General features: G+C 50.1%; 1 protein-coding gene across 7 annotated transcripts in view; it reads left to right on the top strand.

The window, feature by feature from the left end:
* Positions 1-12,317, top strand: part of GBF1 (golgi brefeldin A resistant guanine nucleotide exchange factor 1) — a 152,088-nt gene extending 139,771 nt beyond the window's left edge. For 5 of the 7 annotated variants that reach the window (XM_059729674.1, XM_059729675.1, XM_019489360.2 and 2 more), the window contains 14 exons: positions 915-986; positions 1,584-1,678; positions 2,650-2,803; positions 3,016-3,238; positions 4,947-5,110; positions 5,371-5,617; positions 6,407-6,606; positions 7,558-7,708; positions 8,059-8,189; positions 8,629-8,730; positions 9,368-9,481; positions 9,713-9,890; positions 10,150-10,287; positions 10,654-12,317. In XM_059729674.1, coding sequence (XP_059585657.1) covers positions 915-986; positions 1,584-1,678; positions 2,650-2,803; positions 3,016-3,238; positions 4,947-5,110; positions 5,371-5,617; positions 6,407-6,606; positions 7,558-7,708; positions 8,059-8,189; positions 8,629-8,730; positions 9,368-9,481; positions 9,713-9,890; positions 10,150-10,287; positions 10,654-10,934 — 2,250 coding nt within the window. In that variant the 3' untranslated portion in view covers positions 10,935-12,317. The remainder of the gene's footprint in view (positions 1-914; positions 987-1,583; positions 1,679-2,649; positions 2,804-3,015; positions 3,239-4,946; positions 5,111-5,370; positions 5,618-6,406; positions 6,607-7,557; positions 7,709-8,058; positions 8,190-8,628; positions 8,731-9,367; positions 9,482-9,712; positions 9,891-10,149; positions 10,288-10,653) is intronic. The other 2 variants (XM_019489365.2, XM_019489374.2) reach the window with 1 other exon arrangement.
* Positions 12,318-19,842: the final 7,525 nt, after the last annotated feature.

Consider the following 19,842-nt stretch of genomic DNA (forward strand, 5'->3'; position numbering starts at 1 on the left):
TGCTCCATGGGGCATTTGGTGCCCCCCCATCCACTCCCACACCTATCCCCCCCACAAACCCAAAACCCGCCCACTCACACATCCGAGCCCTCCACATCCCTTCACAACCCCCCCCCACATGCACACCTCCCCCACAGATCTTACGCACACTCCTCCCCCCCCAGCTATCCCCCAGCTAAACCTCACACACAATATACATGCATAAGACTATTTTGAGCTATTATGCAATCACCTCTATATATACTATGCACACACACGTAAATCAGGACAAAAATAATTTTTGAAATGAAATTAAAATATGTTATAGTAGATGTTTGATTTTTAGTATATGATATGGGTTTTTTTCCAATTCCAAGATGGCACCTTCTCCTCTCCCCCCCCCCCCCCCCCCCCCCCCCCCCCGGAGTACTTCTAGGGGCAAGGGGAGGGACTTCTGATGGCAAGGGTTAGGGGTGGGACTTCAGTCCCAAGATGGCAATTGGGGGGTGGGGCAACTGTCAAGGGGCAGAGCTACCCTTGCAGCCCTTGACAGCTCACCAAAAGTCATTACTTGGCCCTCCAGCCAAAGTAATTGCCCACCATTGCCCTTGGGGAACTGAGAAGTACCTTTGAAATTATAACACCAGACTGATAATCTCGTACCTGCCCTTGTCACAACTTGACTTGCTCAGGTTGGATAGTAAGACAATTATTCTCTCCCCTAAAATCGGGTTGGGGAGACTGGGTTCATTGGAAGGAATGGTCTTCAGTTAAATACCTTGGTTTGAGAGAGGCTGTGTAAATGGGATTGAACCTCCCTTCACATTCACTCTGTTTAAGCCAAGGTCATAACTGCATGGGTGGGCAGTCATGAACTGTTTCTCTGGCATGTGGCCTCACTAACAGCATGCTCTCCCCTTTGCGACTTTCTTCAGCATTGTGACCCTGAGAAGCTGATCACTGAGAGCAAGTTCCTTCAACTTGAGTCCCTGCAGGAGCTCATGAAGGTGAGGGCCATTGCAGGCAGATTGTTGTGTTGGAGGGGGGTGTACTGTATGTGAAATTACCCCATACTGTGATAGATGTCCCTTGTAGATCCTTCTCTAGGTGATTTTGTCTTGAGGTTGTTTAAGAAGAGTCCTCAGTTTAGTTTTTGTGTTATAATTTGCATTTCAGGAACAATGAGAAACTGAGCAAGGGCTTTTGTAGTAGCAGAGGAAGGTGTTGATTTGTTCACTGATTTGCTAAAAGACCTTGGGGGCAGGGTTTTTGTCAAAGCTCTGCAAACTCTTGTAGCCCTGCCCTGGAGCCTTCTCTCCTCCCATTGATACACTGTGCCTGAATACCTGCTAGAGTTGTGCACTCATGAAGGTGTCAGAAGAAAGCCCAGTGGTTGTGCTTTCCTAAAACTACTGAACCAGGGGCAGAAGTTGTATAGAACTGTGTATCTTAAAGACAAGACATTACAGAGAGGCAGAGCTCCTGATGAGGTGAAGGTGTTGATCTGTTTGTTGCTGGGTCCCAATGAACTCCTCTTTCTAAAAGGGGTTGGTGCACATCTTGTTCCAGTGGTGACTTCTGAAGCTGGTTCTTGGCTCTTTCAGGCTCTGATCTCTGTGACACCTGATGATGAGACATATGATGAGGAGGATGCTGCCTTCTGCTTAGAGATGCTCCTGAGGATTGTGCTGGAGAACAGGTGAGACCTTGAGATTCATGCAGATGTTCTGTGCTGCTTCAGTGATGACTGTAGCTGCTGCCTAGTTCCTTCGAAGCTTGGTTTTCCCCCAAGAAGTAGCAAGTAGATGCAATTGTAGGGCTTAGCAGTTGTACTGAAGTATCTAAGCAGCAGGATCATACACCTGTAGGTCCCTGCTTAGTACAGTAAGACTTGGAGGACTCTGACTAAAATGAAACCCCAAATAGATGGGGAGGTGGAACCTGGCTGAGGTGGGGTTGGCAACAGTTTTGCAGCACCAGCTTGCTTTGCAATCAACAAGTACCCTTCCTACACATCTCCTAGAGCAGGCTTGGCCAAACTGCGGCACGGGTGCCACAAGTGGCATGGGGAGCAACTTGTGTGTAGCGCATGGCAGATCAGGGAGGGGACAGGCAGCACAGGGGCAGATAGGGCAGGAAGCAGAAAGTAAAGCAGCAAATAGGCAGGGGAGCCTAGGAAAGGAAGCAGACAGCAGAGCAGCAGATCAGACAAGGGAAGGGGATTGGCATAGCACTTGGAAAAGGTGTGAGGCTCATTTGTGGCATGCCTGTCAAACAGGTCATTCCCCATTTAGAGAGTGAGGTGGGGTAGCCTGTTCCTACATTTGGCATGAGGCTGTTGCAAGGCTTGGCAGGAGTATGGGGAACCCACAGGCATCTGGAATACTGAAGAAGGGGAAGGGGTTTGCTGAATATGCAAAGGGGCATGGAGGACCCATGGAAACTTCTGAGGCAGAGCTTCAGGTGTTCTGTTCTTCAGCCGACTGCTTGTGAATAAGTGTTGAGATGCTGGACCACCCTTGCCTTGAGTATCTGCTCTTCACATCTTCTTGCAGGAGCTTCTTATTTGAAGCAGTGAGATGACAGGATCTCCACAGTGCTGGAATCAGTGTTTTGGCCCTATTGGGCATTTGCCTTCATCCTGACCATTCCCCCTCTCGTATTGTCCAGGGATCGTGTAACCTGTGTCTGGCAGACAGTGCGAGACCACCTCTACCACCTGTGTGTCCATGCTGTGGAGTTCTGCTTCCTTGTTGAGAGAGCAGTAGTGGGGTTGCTGAGGCTGGCTATCCGGCTCCTACGCCGAGAGGAGATCAGTGCACAGGTGAGCAGAAAGGTGGGGTTTCTGCTGTCACCAGCCTGGGAGAGAACTGCTGCTGTTGCCTGAAGGCTGGGTTCACCTTGTAATCCCTTGCTTTGCCTTGACTGCTGAAGCCACAGCTGTAAGTAGTGCTAAGTGGGAGAGAAGGACTCTGGTAAGAGCTGAGAGTGGGAATACCTGGATTTTGTGTGCTCACTATCACCTTCCCTGGCCAGGTACTCCTTTCACTACGTATCCTGTTGATGATGAAGTCCAATGTGCTGTCCAGAGTTAGCCACCAGGTTGCCTATGGTCTCCATGAGCTCCTGAAAACCAACGCTGCTAATATTCACTCTGGGAATGACTGGTACACACTCTTCACCCTCTTGGAGTGTATCGGGTCAGGGGTGAAGCCGCCCCCAGCCCTGCAGGTTACCACAAGGGCAGATAATGACACAGGTAAGACAGGCCGGCTGCTGCTAGGAAATCTGATGCCTGCTTGCCAGATAAGCAGCTGCTTCCTTAGGCTTTTCAATTAGCAAAGGGGACTGTAGAAAAACAAAGCTGATATTAAACTACATTAGCAAGATTAAAAACCAGCACCTGGTGTTCACTCTTACTCCTGCTCTGTCCCTTTCTCTGCTTTGCTCTCCCTCTCTGCTCCCTGAGCAGGCACAGCTGCTTGAGGGTCTCTGCTGTGTTCTTGGAACCGTTTCCTGCTGGTTGTGGCCTCATGTCTTGGGCAATAAGCTTAATCCTTCTCAGGGGGTACAGTGTAAACCCAGCTGTTTTCTATGTCTTACCTGAAGGAGTTGGTAGGAAAGTAGAGTAACTGGCTCCTTTCTAGCTGGTTCCAGTGTGTTGTGTAGGAAAATTGCAACCAGACCTGAAGCTGTCTAGGTTTGGAGGGCACTAGGCCCTCTCTCAAAACCTGCCCACTGGTTCCTCGCCATCTACACTACTACTCCTAATCATGGTAGAGAGCATCCCAGTTGGATAAAGCCAGTTAGTCATCCTCCACCTATGCGACTATGCCTTCACAGGTTTGCTGCCATAGGCCTTAAAGGGGCCACCTAAAAGGCCTTCCAGGTAGTAGCTTTGTTTTCTCCTCTGTATCCCTGGATTTTGCTTGGTAGGACCTTGGGGTTTGTGTGCATTGATATGACAAGTTCCATTATCCTAGATTCATAGAAATTGGAGAATGAGATCTAATACAGGTTTTGTTTTGCCCTGTCCTTTTGCTGCAGTCAGTTTAGGCCTGCTCTCCAGTTTCTTTTCTAGTTCTTCTCTCTGTTTGTTGCATGAGAAATCTGTGATGGGGATACAGATCTTCTAGGAAACATGTGTTCAGCCACTCATTCACAGCAGGGCTCTACCTACATCCCTGCTGGCTGGAGTCTACTCAGTGATAGATGCTAGAGAAAACTTAGTGGTTGCTTATAAATAAACAATATCCCAATGGACTGTAAATGCTGCCTTAGCAAGAATTGCTCAACTTGGAATATGTGGAATATCTAGAATGCTGGGAAGGGAGTTCTTCTGACCCAATGCACCATGCTAATGTAGGCTGCTCTCTGTGTGGAGAATAAAGTCTGTACTGAGGGGTGCTGGATGAATACTTCACACCTAGCCCATGTAATTCTCTAATGTGTTGACAGGTCTGCTCTTCCTAACTCTAGTATCCACAATACTCATACTACAACTTCAGTCACGTGCCCCCTTCCCCTAAAGAGTGGGGCCAATTTCTGTACCCTCTGGAGCAGTGGTTCTCAACCTTTTTAGACTCCAAGCAGCCTCCATAACTTTTCTGAATTTAGCAGAACCGCTTTTGCAGTGCCTCAGCCTACCTCACTGGTTCTCAACAGGCGTGCTGCCAGTGTTGTGGCAGCTAGGTAGAAGTGCCCTGTACACCTTACGCTGAGTGTGGAGCCTGAATGGGAAGTGGCTGTGGCATAGGCAGGCATTCCTACCTGTATTAGGAGAGCACAATAGTCCTGTTCCAGGGGAGAGATGGTTACAAAGATCTGCTTGCTTGCCCTCCACCCCCGGTAGTTGGTGCTCTCTGACTTCCTCAGATTAGTCTGGCCACTGCCTCTCAGCTGCTGTTTCCTTTGGTGACCTTGTTTTGCTCTGGCTCTAGCTAATTTCCTTGTCCTGCTTAATGAAGGTGCTCAGTCTGACAGCGAGGTCTCCTCCTCCTACCATCCAAGTGACATGAATCTGGACCGGGGCTACACTTCTGATTCGGAGGTGTACACAGATCACAACAAACAAGGCAAGATGCACCGCTCAGTGACTGATGTGGACATGGTGAACAGTGGCTGGCTGGTGGTGAGTAATGCAAGGACTCCCTGCTTCCCTCTGCACAGGGTGGGGAAGGCTGGTAACAGAAGGTTTGGATAGTGGTTGAAGGGAGAACAGGACAAGGATAGGTAAAAACAAAACAAAATAGGGTCTTAGCAAAGCAACATCTCCTGATGGCTGTAGAGGAAAGGCTCTTCTGTAGGCATTGGGAAGGGCTAAGGTCCACATGATGTGCTCTGTGCCAAGCCAAGATGTTGCCCTTATGCTACTCTTCCTTTGCACTGCAGGTGGGGAAGGATGACATTGACAGTCCCAAATCTGCCATGGTGCTCAACAGGCAGGGCCCATCTCCTCTTGTGAACCAGTACAGCCTGACTGTGGGACTGGATCTTGGCCCACATGACACAAAATCTCTCATGAAGTGCGTGGAGTCTTTGTCATTCATCGTGCGAGATGCTGCCCATGTCACACCAGAGAACTTCGAGCTCTGTGTCAAAACCATCCGCATCTTTGTGGAGGCAAGCCTGAATGGAGGTGAGCTGGCATTGGGCACTACCACGGCTGAGGCCTTGGCTACAGTGCATGGAGTAACAGCAGTGAATGAGCCTGGGGCTGTGCAGTTGTCTCCTATGGAAAGAGGGGAGGATGTTCTACTAGATTCGGCCCAGTGGAAAGTGGCTCAGTAGGGGACAGTCCTGCACTGGTTGCTGGAGTGACAGGCTAGCTATGACATCTTTCCCTTGCTCTTTCCTGTCCCTTATCCTTGGGTTTGAGGGGAGCAGAATGTCTGGTGTGGAGAAAGGGAAGTATGGTCAGCATCAAATCATGGAGAACAGGGCTGGGAGAGACCTTGGCAGGCCATCTAGTCCAACCCCCCCTGCTCAAGTTTGGAACATCCAATCTAAACCATCCCAGCCAAGTGTTTGTCTAACCTGCACTTAAAAAGATAGATGAGATTATTTGTGCAGGAAGGGAACCCTCTACTACTTTTATTCTACTACCTGGTTTAAAATTGAAATATTTGTAGGAAATCTGACTGGTAGGACTTGAGCCCACAACCTTTGCTTGCCTTCTTCACACTGGAAGCCCAGTATGTTACCAGCTAAACCTAATGCAGGCAGGGACATTTGCTCCTGCTGTAGTTGCTTCCTAACCTGGATTCTCTTGAGGCATGTTGGGGCAGTTTCACTTGACCGCAGCAGCAGTGCCCACGCCATGGCACCCCAGTTGAGAACCTCTGCAGTAAGGACAACTACGTCCGCAGGTGGGTAAGTATGTATAGGTGGCATGTAGCAGGGTATGTTACTGTCCTTTGCTTTCTAGGGTACAAATCCCAGGAGAAGCGGGGTAAGAGCCATAAATATGATAGCAAATCCAATCGGTTCAAGAAGAAGCCAAAAGAAAACTCTACGCGGCGTTCGCGGGTCTCAAGCCAGCACCAGTCTCATGCCCATAGCGATGAGGAGGAGGATGAGAGCATCCCTGCCAGCTACCACACTGTGTCTTTACAGGTTAGTCAGGACGTAAGTATAGCAAGGATTTCCTCCTCTCCTTTCCCATACTTGGGGCCCCAACACCCATCCTTGATGGGGAAATACCTGTGGCACTCCCGTGGAAGGGATTGAGCTACACTTCAGCTTAGTGGCTACCTAGCAATGATACAGGTGTTTAGTGTTAGTTTCTGACCTATGGGGAAGGTGGGATGTGCCTATGAAAGAATCTGTGACCAGGAGAGAGAAGGCCTGGGAGGTGGGTCTCTTTAATAAAGAAGGTTAAAATGTATCTGGGTTTGTTGGAGTTACTGAAGAGGGAAGGGAGAAGGAAGCTGAGGTGAGGAGGAATGTGGAGTGCTAGCAGGGAGTTACAAAAGAGAAGGGCATTTTGTGCCTGAAAGCTTGTTTGACATCTCTTCCAACTATACTGTTGGTTCAGTAAAAAGTATCACCAAAAACTTTGCTTCTTTCATATTTCCTGGACCCTTACAGTTATAACACCATTCAAACCCTACTGTTGTATTTAAAAACATTGGGCCACAGACCCGGAGTTCAGTCACTGAATGAATTATTAGAACCTTAAGTTCCTTTACAAATGTTACAGCTCAAGAGCTTCATTACAGGTGTCACTTAGGTAAGATCAGGTTGTCCCTTCTCAGCTCAACTGCTCTGAAACTCCAGTTTTCTCCTTGTACCATGGGAGATGCCTTTCCTTTGTTCCAGGAAATGGCTCCCTTCTTTCCTACCTGACCAACTCTTCCTTGCCTTGGTCCTCCTTCCTTTGTGTCTTGAGAGGCTGTCTGATGGAGTATGCAGATATCTTTAGCACTTAGGGTGTGGTTCCCACTCTCCCCCACTTATTTATGCACTGGGCTGCATTGTGGGAGTTTCAACCATACTGGGGAGGGCGAGAGGAGGCAGGGACAGAATCACTTTGAGAACTCCATCGTGCATGTCACTGACTGGTGCCTTTAATTGCAGTTACTGGATCTCATGCACACCCTGCACACCCGAGCAGCCACCATCTACAGCTCCTGGGCAGAGGAGCAGCGCCATCTAGAGGCTGCAGGGAAGAAAATTAAAGCCGACTCCCGCACACTGTGGTCCAACTGCTGGTGTCCCTTGCTCCAGGGTAAAGCTACCAGCTGCTGGTAATGGGAGGGATACTTCCAAGGTCAAGGTGGGGCTTGGAGCAATCACTAAAGGTATATCGATTAGCTTCTTAGAGGGCAGAGGGAGGATAGCTCATTAGGACTTGGCTCATTAGGACTTTTGTTCCCCAAGTCCAATATCTCTGCTGCAAAGAGGGAATGAGGATGGGCTAGCATCTGTCTGTCTATAGTCCTTGTCACCCAAGGCTCTGTATACCTTGGCAAAATGCTGCTTGTCATTATCATGTGGTTTCCAGTTGTCTCTGGGGAGTGGGGGAAAGAGATGTCATATCGGGCAGGGGTTGAACTCTAACCTTCTCTCCACATGCAGGTATTGCTTGGCTGTGCTGTGATGCCCGGCGCCAAGTGCGGATGCAGGCACTCACCTACTTGCAGCGTGCTCTCCTGGTTCATGACCTGCAGGCCCTGGATGCTCTCGAATGGGAGTCTTGTTTCAATAAGGTACCTTTCCAGCTAGGCTCTGCCTTTGGGAGCTGGCACATTAGCTATGCTCTTGTTGGGGGAGGGGAGTGTCAAAGACCCTCAGCTATCTGGGGGTGGAGGGCACTGGCTTCTCATGCAGTCCTCCCTTGGGGCACCCCAGATATGCAGCTCCCACTCTGGGAGGGGTGAGTGGTATTGTTGCCTCCAGTCTGTGTCCCTCTGAAAAAGAAACTTCTTTGCCAGTTCCCCCCTCCACCCTCTGCTGTATCTTTCAGATATCAAATGGGTCCATTTCTCCAGTGTTTCCTGTGCTTGGTTTTGTACTTCCTGGCTTAGAAGTTGGTTCCCAAAGCACTGGGAGCCAGCCCACACCTGTGGGGTTGACAGGCTCAGATGAACTTTGTGTATCACCACAGACATTCCTTGAGCTCCAAGCACTCTGATGTTGCTCCTGCAGGTACTGTTTCCTTTGCTGACAAAGCTCCTGGAGAACATCAGCCCAGCTGACGTTGGTGGGATGGAGGAGACCAGGATGAGAGCCTCAACACTGCTCTCCAAGGTGAGGGTTCATTGTGTGGTTCCATCCTATCTCTGTTTGGGTATTTTCTAAGTCCTCTTGGGCTAGGCTCAGGACATCTCTGTATGTTGTAGGAAGAGCTATGAAAGTTGTTCTGGAATTTTGACCAAATTTGATGCCGAGGGATGTGGTCTTGGAGGTTTGACTACCATGTCTGTTATGGCCAGGTTCAGAGCTGGACATCAGGCATTTCCCCTGCAGTATGTGCTGCACCTGTTTTAGTGTGTCCTTTTCAGGCCCTTCTCCCTCATCTCAGTGTTCTGAATATTGGCAGGATAGTTCAAGGTGCTCTCCTTACACTGATAAGTGATAAGGCTTCTGTCTGCTTTTGGTCCGTGTCCAAGGGACAGTGGGCATTGAAGGTCCAGGAGAGAGGAAGGTTTAGGATTGTGGGCCATTGTGCTGGAGACCTTCAGGAAATTAGGTTCAACCCTTCAAAGCCTGGGGAAGGGCAGGCTCAGGACTCCTTGTGCAGGGGATCTGTGTGCCTGGAAGCCTACTTGTCCCAAGCCTGCTAGAAAAGGATGGGCTCCCACCTTGAGGGTTTTACCCCAGGGCTGAGAGTGGTAGTTCTGTGACCTCACAGGGCCTCTTGACTTGTGGTTCTGCTCTGCCTCAGGTGTTCTTGCAGCATCTCTCCCCCCTCCTCTCACTGACAACATTTGCTGCCCTGTGGCTGACGATCCTGGATTTCATGGACAAGTACATGCATGCTGGCTCCAGTGACTTGCTGGTAATGTGCTCAGGGGGTTCCACAATGTTTCTTCTGTGTTATTTGCTGCTGCTGCTTCCCTCAACTAGCCTGTGCTCCTCCTTCCGCCCCCCCTTGCTTGCCATGAAATAGATCCTCATGTTCCCCAGTCTCCCTGTCTTCCCTTGTCCTTCAAGAACTTCCTCTAGCTAGTCTGAGGCTCCATCGCTGCCAGCTCCAGCTCTCTGCTATAAGGAGTGTCTCTTATTGCAGCTGGAGGCCATCCCAGAATCTCTGAAGAACATGCTGCTTGTGATGGACACAGCTGGAATATTCCATAGTGCCGATTCGCGGACTGGGTACTCTGATCTCTGGGAGATCACCTGGGAACGCATCGACTGCTTCCTGCCTAGGTTGCGGGACGAGCTCTTCAAGCAGACAGTCATCCAAGGTAGGCAGGGCTCTGAGCTATGGCCTTGCCATTGCACTGACTCCCTGCATTGTGGCCCAGTCCTTTGCTCCCCAGTGACAGTGCCTCTTCCAGGCAGTGATGTGCCTGGATGTTGATGGGACTGAAGGCCAGGGGTGGGGTGCTCCTTTTGCCCAAGTCATGAAGGCAGTTTTGGGAGCAGGGCAGGCTGGGTGGAAGGAGCAGGCTTTATGTTGTTGTGGGGAAGCGTGCAAATACACTGCTTGTTCTTTGTGTCTAGACCCTGTCCCCAGTGTGTCAGCAGAGCAACATCCTCAGAAGCCAGTGGCCCCCACTGTACCTGTTTCACCTGTGGGGGATGCAAGACCAGCTGCTCACCCAGTACCCTCAGAGAAGCCCTCTGAGCTGGGGGCCAGTGGTGAGTCCCCAGTACGCTCAAGCATTCACCCCACTGGTTCAGTTAGGTAGAATTGATCCACTTGTGGCCTCAACCTGAACTAGTCTGTAGTCTTTGGGTCTTCCATGGCAGGCTCTGTGCCATGGGGAAAATTCCTGTGATTGACCCTTGCTTACCTTGGCTGGGGGGAGGTGAGAGAAGGGTGGGGAGGAAGCAGGGAGAGTATCTGAGGAAGGCCCTGAGGTCACCTATTGGTTCAGGAAGCTAAGTATTTGGAAGAAGGCACTGGGGGATGCTCTGCAGTCCCCTCTTGGCTGAGTGACAGGAACAGTACAGGGACTTAGGCAGGGCCACTGTAAAATAGTGTCCTGTTTTTTCCCTCCACAGATTCTGAGAGAGTCCCAGGACCAGCCATTATTGGCACCCCTGGATCCCCTTCTTTCTCTACACCGGTATCAGTGAAGACGAGCCCTGTCACAGACATACCACCTTCTACAGCACAGCCACCACTCATCCTGCAACCTCTGGCCTCCCCACTACAGGTCGGCGTGCCGCCTATGTCTCTACCAATCATTCTGAACCCAGCCCTAATAGAGGCCACTTCTCCTGTTCCTCTCCTGGCTACTCCACGACCTAGTGACCCCATGACAACCTCCGAAGTCAACTAGGCTGAAGACATGCAAGAACTGTTGGCTGAGGAAGGCTTGCAGGTGCAGGGTGCTGGCCAAACATTCCCTGGTAGTTGCCATATTTGCTGTAGAAGATGTTTGAGTGGAAGGGTGGCAGGGCACTTGGCAAGGCAGCTGCTAACGCCCTCCCGGCCCGTGTCAGGCTCTGCTCCCTTCTTGTGGCTGTGCCCAGGAGTCCCTGGCTTTCTTTCTTTAGAGGTTCATCACTGTTGCTGCCCAATCTCCTTTCTGCCTTTGCAGTTTCAGGGGCTAGGCAGAACTTACTCTCAGCCACCAGGGAGCAAGCAGTTGAAGATGGTAGTTCTCCACTGGGAGAGCAAAGGGCAAGTTCTCTGATTATTCAGTGCAGCAGGGTCCCAAGACAGTTCTCTGCTGGTTTTCCTGTCCATGTGTCTTGGCACACTGCCTGGCTGGCCCCTGGGCATACCCAGCAGGGCAGGGTTGTGACTTCCATTTCTCTGCTCAGAAATGTACAGCACCCACCCTGTGCCTCTCAATTTGTTGCCTATGAGGTGCAGGCTGCCTCAGCGGGCTGTGGAGTACAGTGCATCACTGCACTCCCCCAGAACAAGTGGGAAAGTCTGGCAAGACTGCTGAGGAAGGGGCCACCCTGCCTTTCTCCCTCTGTACATAATACATAGCCAAATCTTTCTGGGTTGACATCTCTGGGTGGGCAGACTAGGTAGAAGCCAGCGCAAAAAGGAAGCGGTTGAGGGCAGGACCCCAGAGATGTCTATTCCAAAGTAGCTGCGGCAAAGCTACTTCCCCTGAGTTCAAATGGCTTTTGATCCAAGCACCACCAGGTGCTGCCTCCTCCAGCCATCTAGGGCTGGACAGTCCTTCCTAGCTTTCAAGAGGACCTGGGAAATGACTGGCACTTAGTGCTAGCTCTGAGCACCTCTGCTGTGCTGTGGTGGCCTTGCTGCTGGGAGCTCCCCCAGAGACTACACCCCATTGCAAATTCTAGTTGTAAGGAGTCAAGGCACACAGCTTCCCTCCTTCCCTGCCCTGCAGTCTTGGAGCAGAGCCCTTGATAGTGTGTTTCACTTTGCTTCTTCCCTGCACCAAGGATGCCAATACCCTTCTCTGCCATCCCCTCTGGCCCGAAGCAGAGCCAGCTGGTTGGAACATACCATATCTCAGTTCTTCCTATTTTCTGAATTAGTTTTATAAATTCTTCATGCTGATTGCAGAAACCCCATTGGCAACTGGGGGACAACTCCAATCTGGCTTGTACTGTATTGTCAGGAAACCCAGACTGAGCAGGTGGGAGAGCTGCAGAGGGCAGGTGATGTATATAGAGAATAAATGACTACAAATCCAATGGACTTTTTACTATGTAATAAATGTCCTATAAATGAACTGTGGTCTGGCAGTTCCTTTTCTCTCAGGGGTCAGTGATTCTGATACGTGAGCTTTGGGGAGAATAAGGGATAATTGTGAGGGTGCTGCCCATTGTTCAAGACAGCAAGGGTATGTCCCTGCCTAGCAGGCACTATGGTAAGGTACCCATTCATAGTTTCATAGTTGTTAGGGGCTGGAAGGGACCTTAAAGATCATCGAGTCCAGCCTCCCTCCACTTGGGCAGGAAAGATGGCTGTGGTCAGCTGACCACAGCAAGATGGCTGTCAAGAGGCTTTCTGAAGATTGCCAGGGTGGGTGACTGTACCACCTCTGAGGGGAGCCTGTTCTAAACCCTCAGTATTCAACTTGTAAAGAAGTTTTTCCTTATGTCTAGTCTGAAGTGATCTTCAATCAGCCCATTATTTTTAGTCCTCCCCTGGGGGGCCTTGGTGAATAGTTGCTCCCCCAGGCCCTGATGTACTCCCTTGATATACTTACAGGCTGCCACCAAGTCTCCTCTGAGTCTTCTTATCTCCAGGCTGAACAGTCCCAAGTCATTCAGCCTCTCCTCATATGACCTGGTCTCTAGGCCTCTAATCATGCACATGGCCCTCCTTTGAACTCTCTTGAGCTTCTCCACATCCTTCCTGAAGTTCAGCACCCGGAATTGGATGTAGTGTTCCAGCTGCAGTCTCACAAAGGCCCAGTAGAGCGGGAGGATGACATCTTTAGCCTTGCTCAAGATGCCTTGGTAGATGCATCCCAGTGTTTGATTAGTTCTGCCAACTACGGCTTCGCATTAGTGTCTCATGTTCATTTTGCTGTCTATCATGGCACCCAGGTCTCTTTCAGTTGTGGTGCCAGCAAGCGTAGCACTACTGAGCCTGTAAGTGTGTTGTGGGTTATTTCTCCCCAGATGGATCACTTGTCATTTAATACAGAGAAATGCAATCAGGCTGAGGTCTGCCCACCTCGCAAGCCTGTCCAGGTCAGCCTGTAGTGCTAGCCTGTCCTGGAGCATGGCCACGCTCTCCCATAGTTTGGTGTTGTCAACGAACTTTGCCAGTTTGCTTTTAATACCTGAATCCAAATTGCTGATTAACATGTTGAAAAGCACTGGTTTGAGTACTGAGCCCTAAGGGACACCACTGATCACCTCCCGCCATGATGACTCAGTCCCATCTATCAGTACTCTCTGGGTCCTGCCACGGAGCCAGTTACCTAGCCACCAGACCATAAAGTAGTTGAGGCCACATTTTTACAGTTTAACTATGAGGACATCATGGGAGACCAGGTAGAAGGCCTTTTTGAAATCGAAGTACGTCATCAACCTCATTTCCCCTATGCAGGTGCCGAGTTACCTGATGGTAGAAGATGAGGTTGGTCTGGCATGACCTGCCCGTAACAAAGCCATGTTGGCTATCCTTCAGAATACTACCTTCTGTTAGCCTGTTAGTGATGGACTCTGATCATTTTTTCCAGGATTTTACCTGGGATTGAGGTCAAACTGATTGGCCTGGAATTCCCAGGGTCTTCCTTTCTCCCTTTCTTAAAGATAGACACCACACTGACCTTCTTCCAGTTTTCTGGAACCTCTCCTGAGTGCCATGAATCCTCAAATAACTTGTCCATAGGTTGCGTGATGACATCAGTCAGTTCTTTTAGCATTCTTGGGTGTAGTTCATCTGGTCCTGCTGATTTGTAAATATTTAGTCTTTGTAGGTAGTCCCCCACAAGATCTACATCAACTATGGGAGGGTGGTCACCCCCACCATGATCATCCTGTATCCTGTTAAGCAGGCTAACACTCTTGGATTAGTGGAGTACCAATGTGAAATATTCATTCAGGAATTCAGCTCTGCCCTGAGTGTCAGTTATCAGCCATCCCATTTCATTCATGAGGGGCCCTATGCTTCCCTTATTATTTCTCCCACTCCCTACACATCTAAAGAAGGACTTTGTGTTGTCCTTGATTCTGGTTGCCAATGTTTATTGTTTGTGCTTTTGCTGTCCTGATCAGCTCCCTACAGCTGCGGGCTATTGCTGTGCACTCCTCTTTGGCAGCTAATCCTGACTTCCACCCCTTGTAGGCGTCTCGTTTTGATTTCAAGAGGTCCTTGACTTCCCTATTGAGCCAAGGGAGTCTCCCACCCCTTTTGCTGCCTTTCTTATTTTCATGATGGTAATGGACTTCCTTTGAGCTTTTAGGATCGCTTCCTTGAGGAATGACCACTCTCCTTGCACTCCCTTCTTCATCAGACCATGGTCCTGCAGGGCCTTGCCAATCAATCTCCTGAGCTTGTGAAGCTCAGCTTTCATAAAATCAAGGATTTCTGCCCTACTGACTGATTTTCCTGACTTACAGTGGATAGAGAAAGTGATCATCTCATGGTCACTGTCGCCCAGTTTCCCTTTGATCCTCATTGCTCACTAGGTTGTCCCCTTTGGCCAGAACCAAGTCTAGTAGTGCCTTGCCCCTGGTTGGCCCATAGACTTCTTGAGCTAGACAGAGCTCCTCAATGCAATTGAGGAAGCTTTGTGAGCAACCAGATCTTGCTGAGTGCTCATCCCACAAGATGTCTGGGTAGCTGAAGTCACCCATGACGACCATGCTCTGAGACCATGCAGCCTCTGCCAGTTCTCCAGAGACTTCCCAGTCGAGTTTTTCCTCTTGGTTTGGAGTAAACTCCTATGGTCATATCCAGTTCCCTGTGCTCTCCCTGTATTTTCTTGACCCAGAGGGTCTCAAGTTGCCCTTCTTTGTTTCCAGTCTTCGCTTCTAGGGAGTTGTAATGTTACTTCATGTAGACAGCAACTCCCCATCCTCTGCCCTTCTTCCCAGTGCAATCCCTCCTATACGGGGTGTATCCCTCTATGCCTGTGGTCCAGTCATAGGTGGAGTCCCACCAGGTCTCCGTAATCTCTGTTAGGTCGTATTAGTTGTTAGCTAGCAGGAGGGCCAGTTCCTCCTACTTGTTTCCCATGCTTCTGGCATTAGTGTATAGGCAACTAAGCCTGCCATTGGAGGCCCTATTCTCCTTGGAGAAATAAGCCTTCCAAAGGATACTGCTCATTTTGTCTGAGACAGAGGCTGCAGTGGAGAATGCCAGTAAAGAGGATAAGGAGAAATGGCTCCTGACATTAGATTTTATCTGTCGGAGAAGACGCTTACTTTTGAGTCTGGAAAGCTCCTCCTGGCCTCTTGTTTAGGACACAGCTATTCATAGCTTGGATCAAGAGTGTGGACTGCTGTGGAGGAACATACGTCCTGCAAATTTCACAGCACACGGATGGGAGCCCGGGATGCTTTTGGGTCCCTGAAAGGTCCTACAACTAGTTGTGTGTCCAGATATGAGTAATGGTAGATGTTGCCTTGGAAACCCTGGAGGAATACATGGGGAAGAGAACTCAGATCATTGGGACAGAGAAGTCCCATTACCAAGTACTTCTGGTTCTTCCTTTAAAACAGGCATAAAAGTCCACTTTTTCTGCCCTGTCCCTCCTGCCTATAAGCTCTGGTCATGCCCCAGTCACTTCACACCCAACCATGGCCTCTAAAATTTTTCACCACTCTCTCGCTGAATCCAATGGTTCTTAACCTCTTTAGACTCAAAGCACCCTTCATTAGGCTTGAGGCACCTGTCCGAATATGCCAGCTCTTCATTTTCACTTGTGTTTTTTGATTACAGAAAAATACTAGAGCTATTCTTCTGTTGCAAAGAACTGAAAGTCCACAAGAATGTGTTTACGCCATAACTTCCCATTTGAAATCTTGGTTGTTGTACCATATAGATTCATAGATCCTCCTAACCTTGTGCAGCACCCTTGAGAGGATTTCAAGGCCTGGTTGAGAATCACTGGTCAATCCAAATCTGGCTACCCATTTTTTTTCCCATATCGTGTCCCAGCTTCTGGTCTTCAGCTTTTCTCCCCCCACCCCTCCACTCTCACATCTTCTCAAACTCCTCATTGCAGCCTTGTTTGATTCACACTGTGAACTCCCTGAATATCATCCTGGAGTCTTTAAGTACTTTCAGCATTTCTGCCCTGTGGGCCTTGGTGCATTCATTTTTCTGTTTGAAATGATGATAGGCCAGTGGCCTTGCTGTTTCCCCAGCTACTTCAGAATTATTCTTTATGGGACACTACAATCTAAGCAGTGCTTTATAAACCTGATCCCTCTTCTGGTCTTTATATTTCAACTCAGACAATAAGGATACAAAACAATATGGACCCAAGACTGCAAAGATCATGGAAAAAGAGACCAAAGGGAGAGATTCTGAATGCAACTCTGTCCACAGAGAACAATAACACTTTAAACCAGGGATGTTAAACATGTCCTTACAGGCTGGCTCTAGTCTAGCCCATTGAGCTTCTCTGTCTGGCCCATTAGATTACCAGCATGGCCAGTGGGGGAACAACCTGCTACAGAATCCAGGTCCCCAGTAGACATAGCAATTGGTGGCATGAGCAAGGGCTGACACCAGTCCTGGTCACCCACTAGCTGATTTGCCCATGTGTGCTGCTGTGGCCTTACCTCTCCAGCCACTGGCTCCTACTGTATGCGCCGTATCAGAGACAGAGCTGGAGCTGCTGGCGCAGCACAGGGCATTCAGCAGCAGCCACTTTGGCTCCAACAGGGCATGAAGTGGGGGCTGGAGCTGCTGCCAAGTTGGAATTGGAGCTACCGCATGCTCCAGGTAGGTGCCAGAGCTGCTCCCGCTACTGCATGTTCCTCATGTCCCAGTCTGAATCTGGCCTGCAAGGAGCCCCAGGGTCTGGATCCAGCCTGGAGCACAAAGTGAATGTGATGCCCTTGCTTTAAACTGTTTCAGAATACAATTGCAAATGGTAGTGAGGTGAAAAAATATCTGCATCCTTTCTGCTTGGCTTATGGAATTTTGCTTTAAAACAATCTAGGGTGGGAAACACGCCACTGCAACTGGGCCATTTGTCTAAACACGGAGAAGTCCAAGGGCCAATTTAAAAGCAATCAGTTGGAAGCCACACTAGTGACTTCATTGCACCAGTACTTTGTTTACTTGTACACACTGTTCTTTGCTTTACTAACAGCAAAACTGAACACAGCATGCTGTCTGCTGCTGCTACCAACAGGATTCAGGACCCAAACTAGTATCAGACCATAGATTTTTTTCAGGCTGGACTGTATTGGCCTTAGTTTTATTACAAACTCAGCATTACTGCACAGGGCATTAAAATGGCATTTGAATTTTTCAACCTACTGTTGGTCCAGGTAACATTTAGCAGGACAGAAATAGTAAAAAATATTATTTTTAGTTTTGCCTGTAGATTTAACAACACATAGAGTCTGTTTGTCTGTCAGTGTTGGCCTCCAATAGCACAGGGGAGGAGAGGGAGAGGCCCCTCTTTGAAATGCAGTTGCCACATCAAATTAGGTGTGGGAACTCAGGAGCACTTGCAGAGCTCTGAAACTATTTTGCTTATTATAAAATCAAAACTGCATCTCTAACTACAGTGGGTTTTGGCAGTTGAATGCAGTAGTCATAAAAATGTTTAATACAAAAATGCTATGTGTAAGACTAGATTTAAGCACTCTGTATACATGAATTTGGGGACAAGGTAGGGCAGGAGGGGATTTTCAAAGGCACTCTGCCCAGTAGCTCCCACTGTGGTCTTTTGGAAAAAAATCTGGCTCTAATTATAGGGGCTGAGTTATCTTGAAAATCTGACCCCAAGCTCTTGCAGACCACCTGGGCATGCAAATAAAAGCCTTAACGTCTTCAAAACCAGGCTTGGTCAGTTTGCACTGTTCTTCCTATTGTCTGTAAACAATGTAGCCCCCAACAAAGGATGCTGCATCCATCAGCAGCTGCATAATTATCCATGGAGCCCCAATATAGGGGCATGTATTGTTCTTGACAGGCAGTAACAATGTACTATTTGTCTATGCAGAAATGTCTGCTGCCAGCAGAGGGAGTGTCAGATCTACTAACTAGTCAAACTGCAACCCTATTCAGGTCAAGGTTCACCTAATATGGAAAGAGGTTTAGGAGTAAAGCAAACTAACTTGAAGTAAGGTCTTGCACTCTAGACTTCCTGCACTGAGAGGCCAAAGGAATATTACCAGTTTGGAAATCCTGGACACACTGCCCTTCCCAGCCAGGCACTTGGCTTACTCCTGCTGCCCCTGGCTTCATGGAGCTGCCTCAGGCCACGTTGCTCTCCTCTAGTGAGCTGAAAGCCACAGACACCGTCTCCCAGCACTCTGTACTCTCAGATTCAAGCAGCTTTGAGTCAAAAGAAAGTATCTAAAGTGCTAGAAGGAAACAGTAGCCAGCTGCTGTGAGGGGCTCTACACAAGCAATGCACACACCCAACAGCCCTCATCTCCCTGCCCAAGGCGAGCACCATGCAGACTTCTCACCCACGGGCTCGGGCTAGTCTCAGTCACTTGACCCCAGTAGCATAGAGAGCTAAATGCAGGGCAGGATGCTGAAGCCTGGCGCGGATCCAATACCCACCTTCACCCAGGCTGACAAAGTGGGTGCTGGGCAGCTTCCCCCCTGCCAGGAGCTCTGTCTGACCTGCAAGGCAAGGAGCAAAGCAGCCAGACAAGGAGAGAGGGTTGCGTGGCCCAGGGGTTGGGGGCTGGGACCTCACTGCCAGGCTTGGCTACAGACATCAGGTAGTCAAGGGAGGGGAGCCTGGCTTCCTCTGTATGTTCCTGCTTTAGAGGGGAGGTTGGCAGGGGCCTTTTGCCATATCCCTGCAGTGAGGAGCCAGGGGAGCAGGAGGCACTAGGAAGGAAGGTGTCGAGCAGGGCTCCTTGCTGGAGCAGGCCTACAGCCCTGCCTGGTTGCCCTCATTTTTATTAATTTTGTGTCTAAATATGTGGTGCTACCAGGGGTGAGTCTCTCTCCCAGACCTTTCAGTGGGGCTTCAGATACTCCCAAATCCATGGCTGACAGCCTACGTGCAGGCCCAGGCCCGGAGGCTTTGGGGTTCAGACACCCCTAGTGTCGCTTGTCCCCAGCCCCATGGCCGAGGGAGCAAGCTAGAGGGAGACCCCCCACCGCTGTCCATTGGGAGGCTCGGTCTGCCTCTGGCAGGCCTCAGCGACCTGTGCCGATCAGGTGGGAAGAAGGGTCTTCCCTTGCCAGGTCCCTAAAACCACCTGGGCTGAAACCACTGTCGCCGATGGTGTCTCCCCAGCTGGGCCAGACATAGGCATGGTGAACCGTGCGGCCACTCAGGGCCCGGACCGAAAATGGTAATTTTTATGATGCTGATCTCTGGCGAAGGGGGCCGACACAAGTTGGCCCGGGGCCGCATGCAGTCTAGGTCCGGTGCTGCTCCCCGGCGGGGCGGGCAGGGGCTGTGCCGGCCTGGAGCGAGCCTGGGAGCGCGAGCACCGCGAGGGGAAGGCGGCCCCGGCCCGGCGAGGGTCCCCCAGCGCCGCGGGGCAGGGCCGGGAGCACCGGCTCCGCCCCCGCCCGCCCTCTGCTGGCCCCGGCGGGGCGGGGCTGTCCTGTCCTGTCCCGTCCCGTCCCGTCCCGTCCCA

The sequence above is a fragment of the Alligator mississippiensis genome, chromosome 6, assembly GCF_030867095.1.
Source record: "Alligator mississippiensis isolate rAllMis1 chromosome 6, rAllMis1, whole genome shotgun sequence".
Taxonomy (NCBI): Eukaryota; Metazoa; Chordata; order Crocodylia; family Alligatoridae; genus Alligator; species Alligator mississippiensis.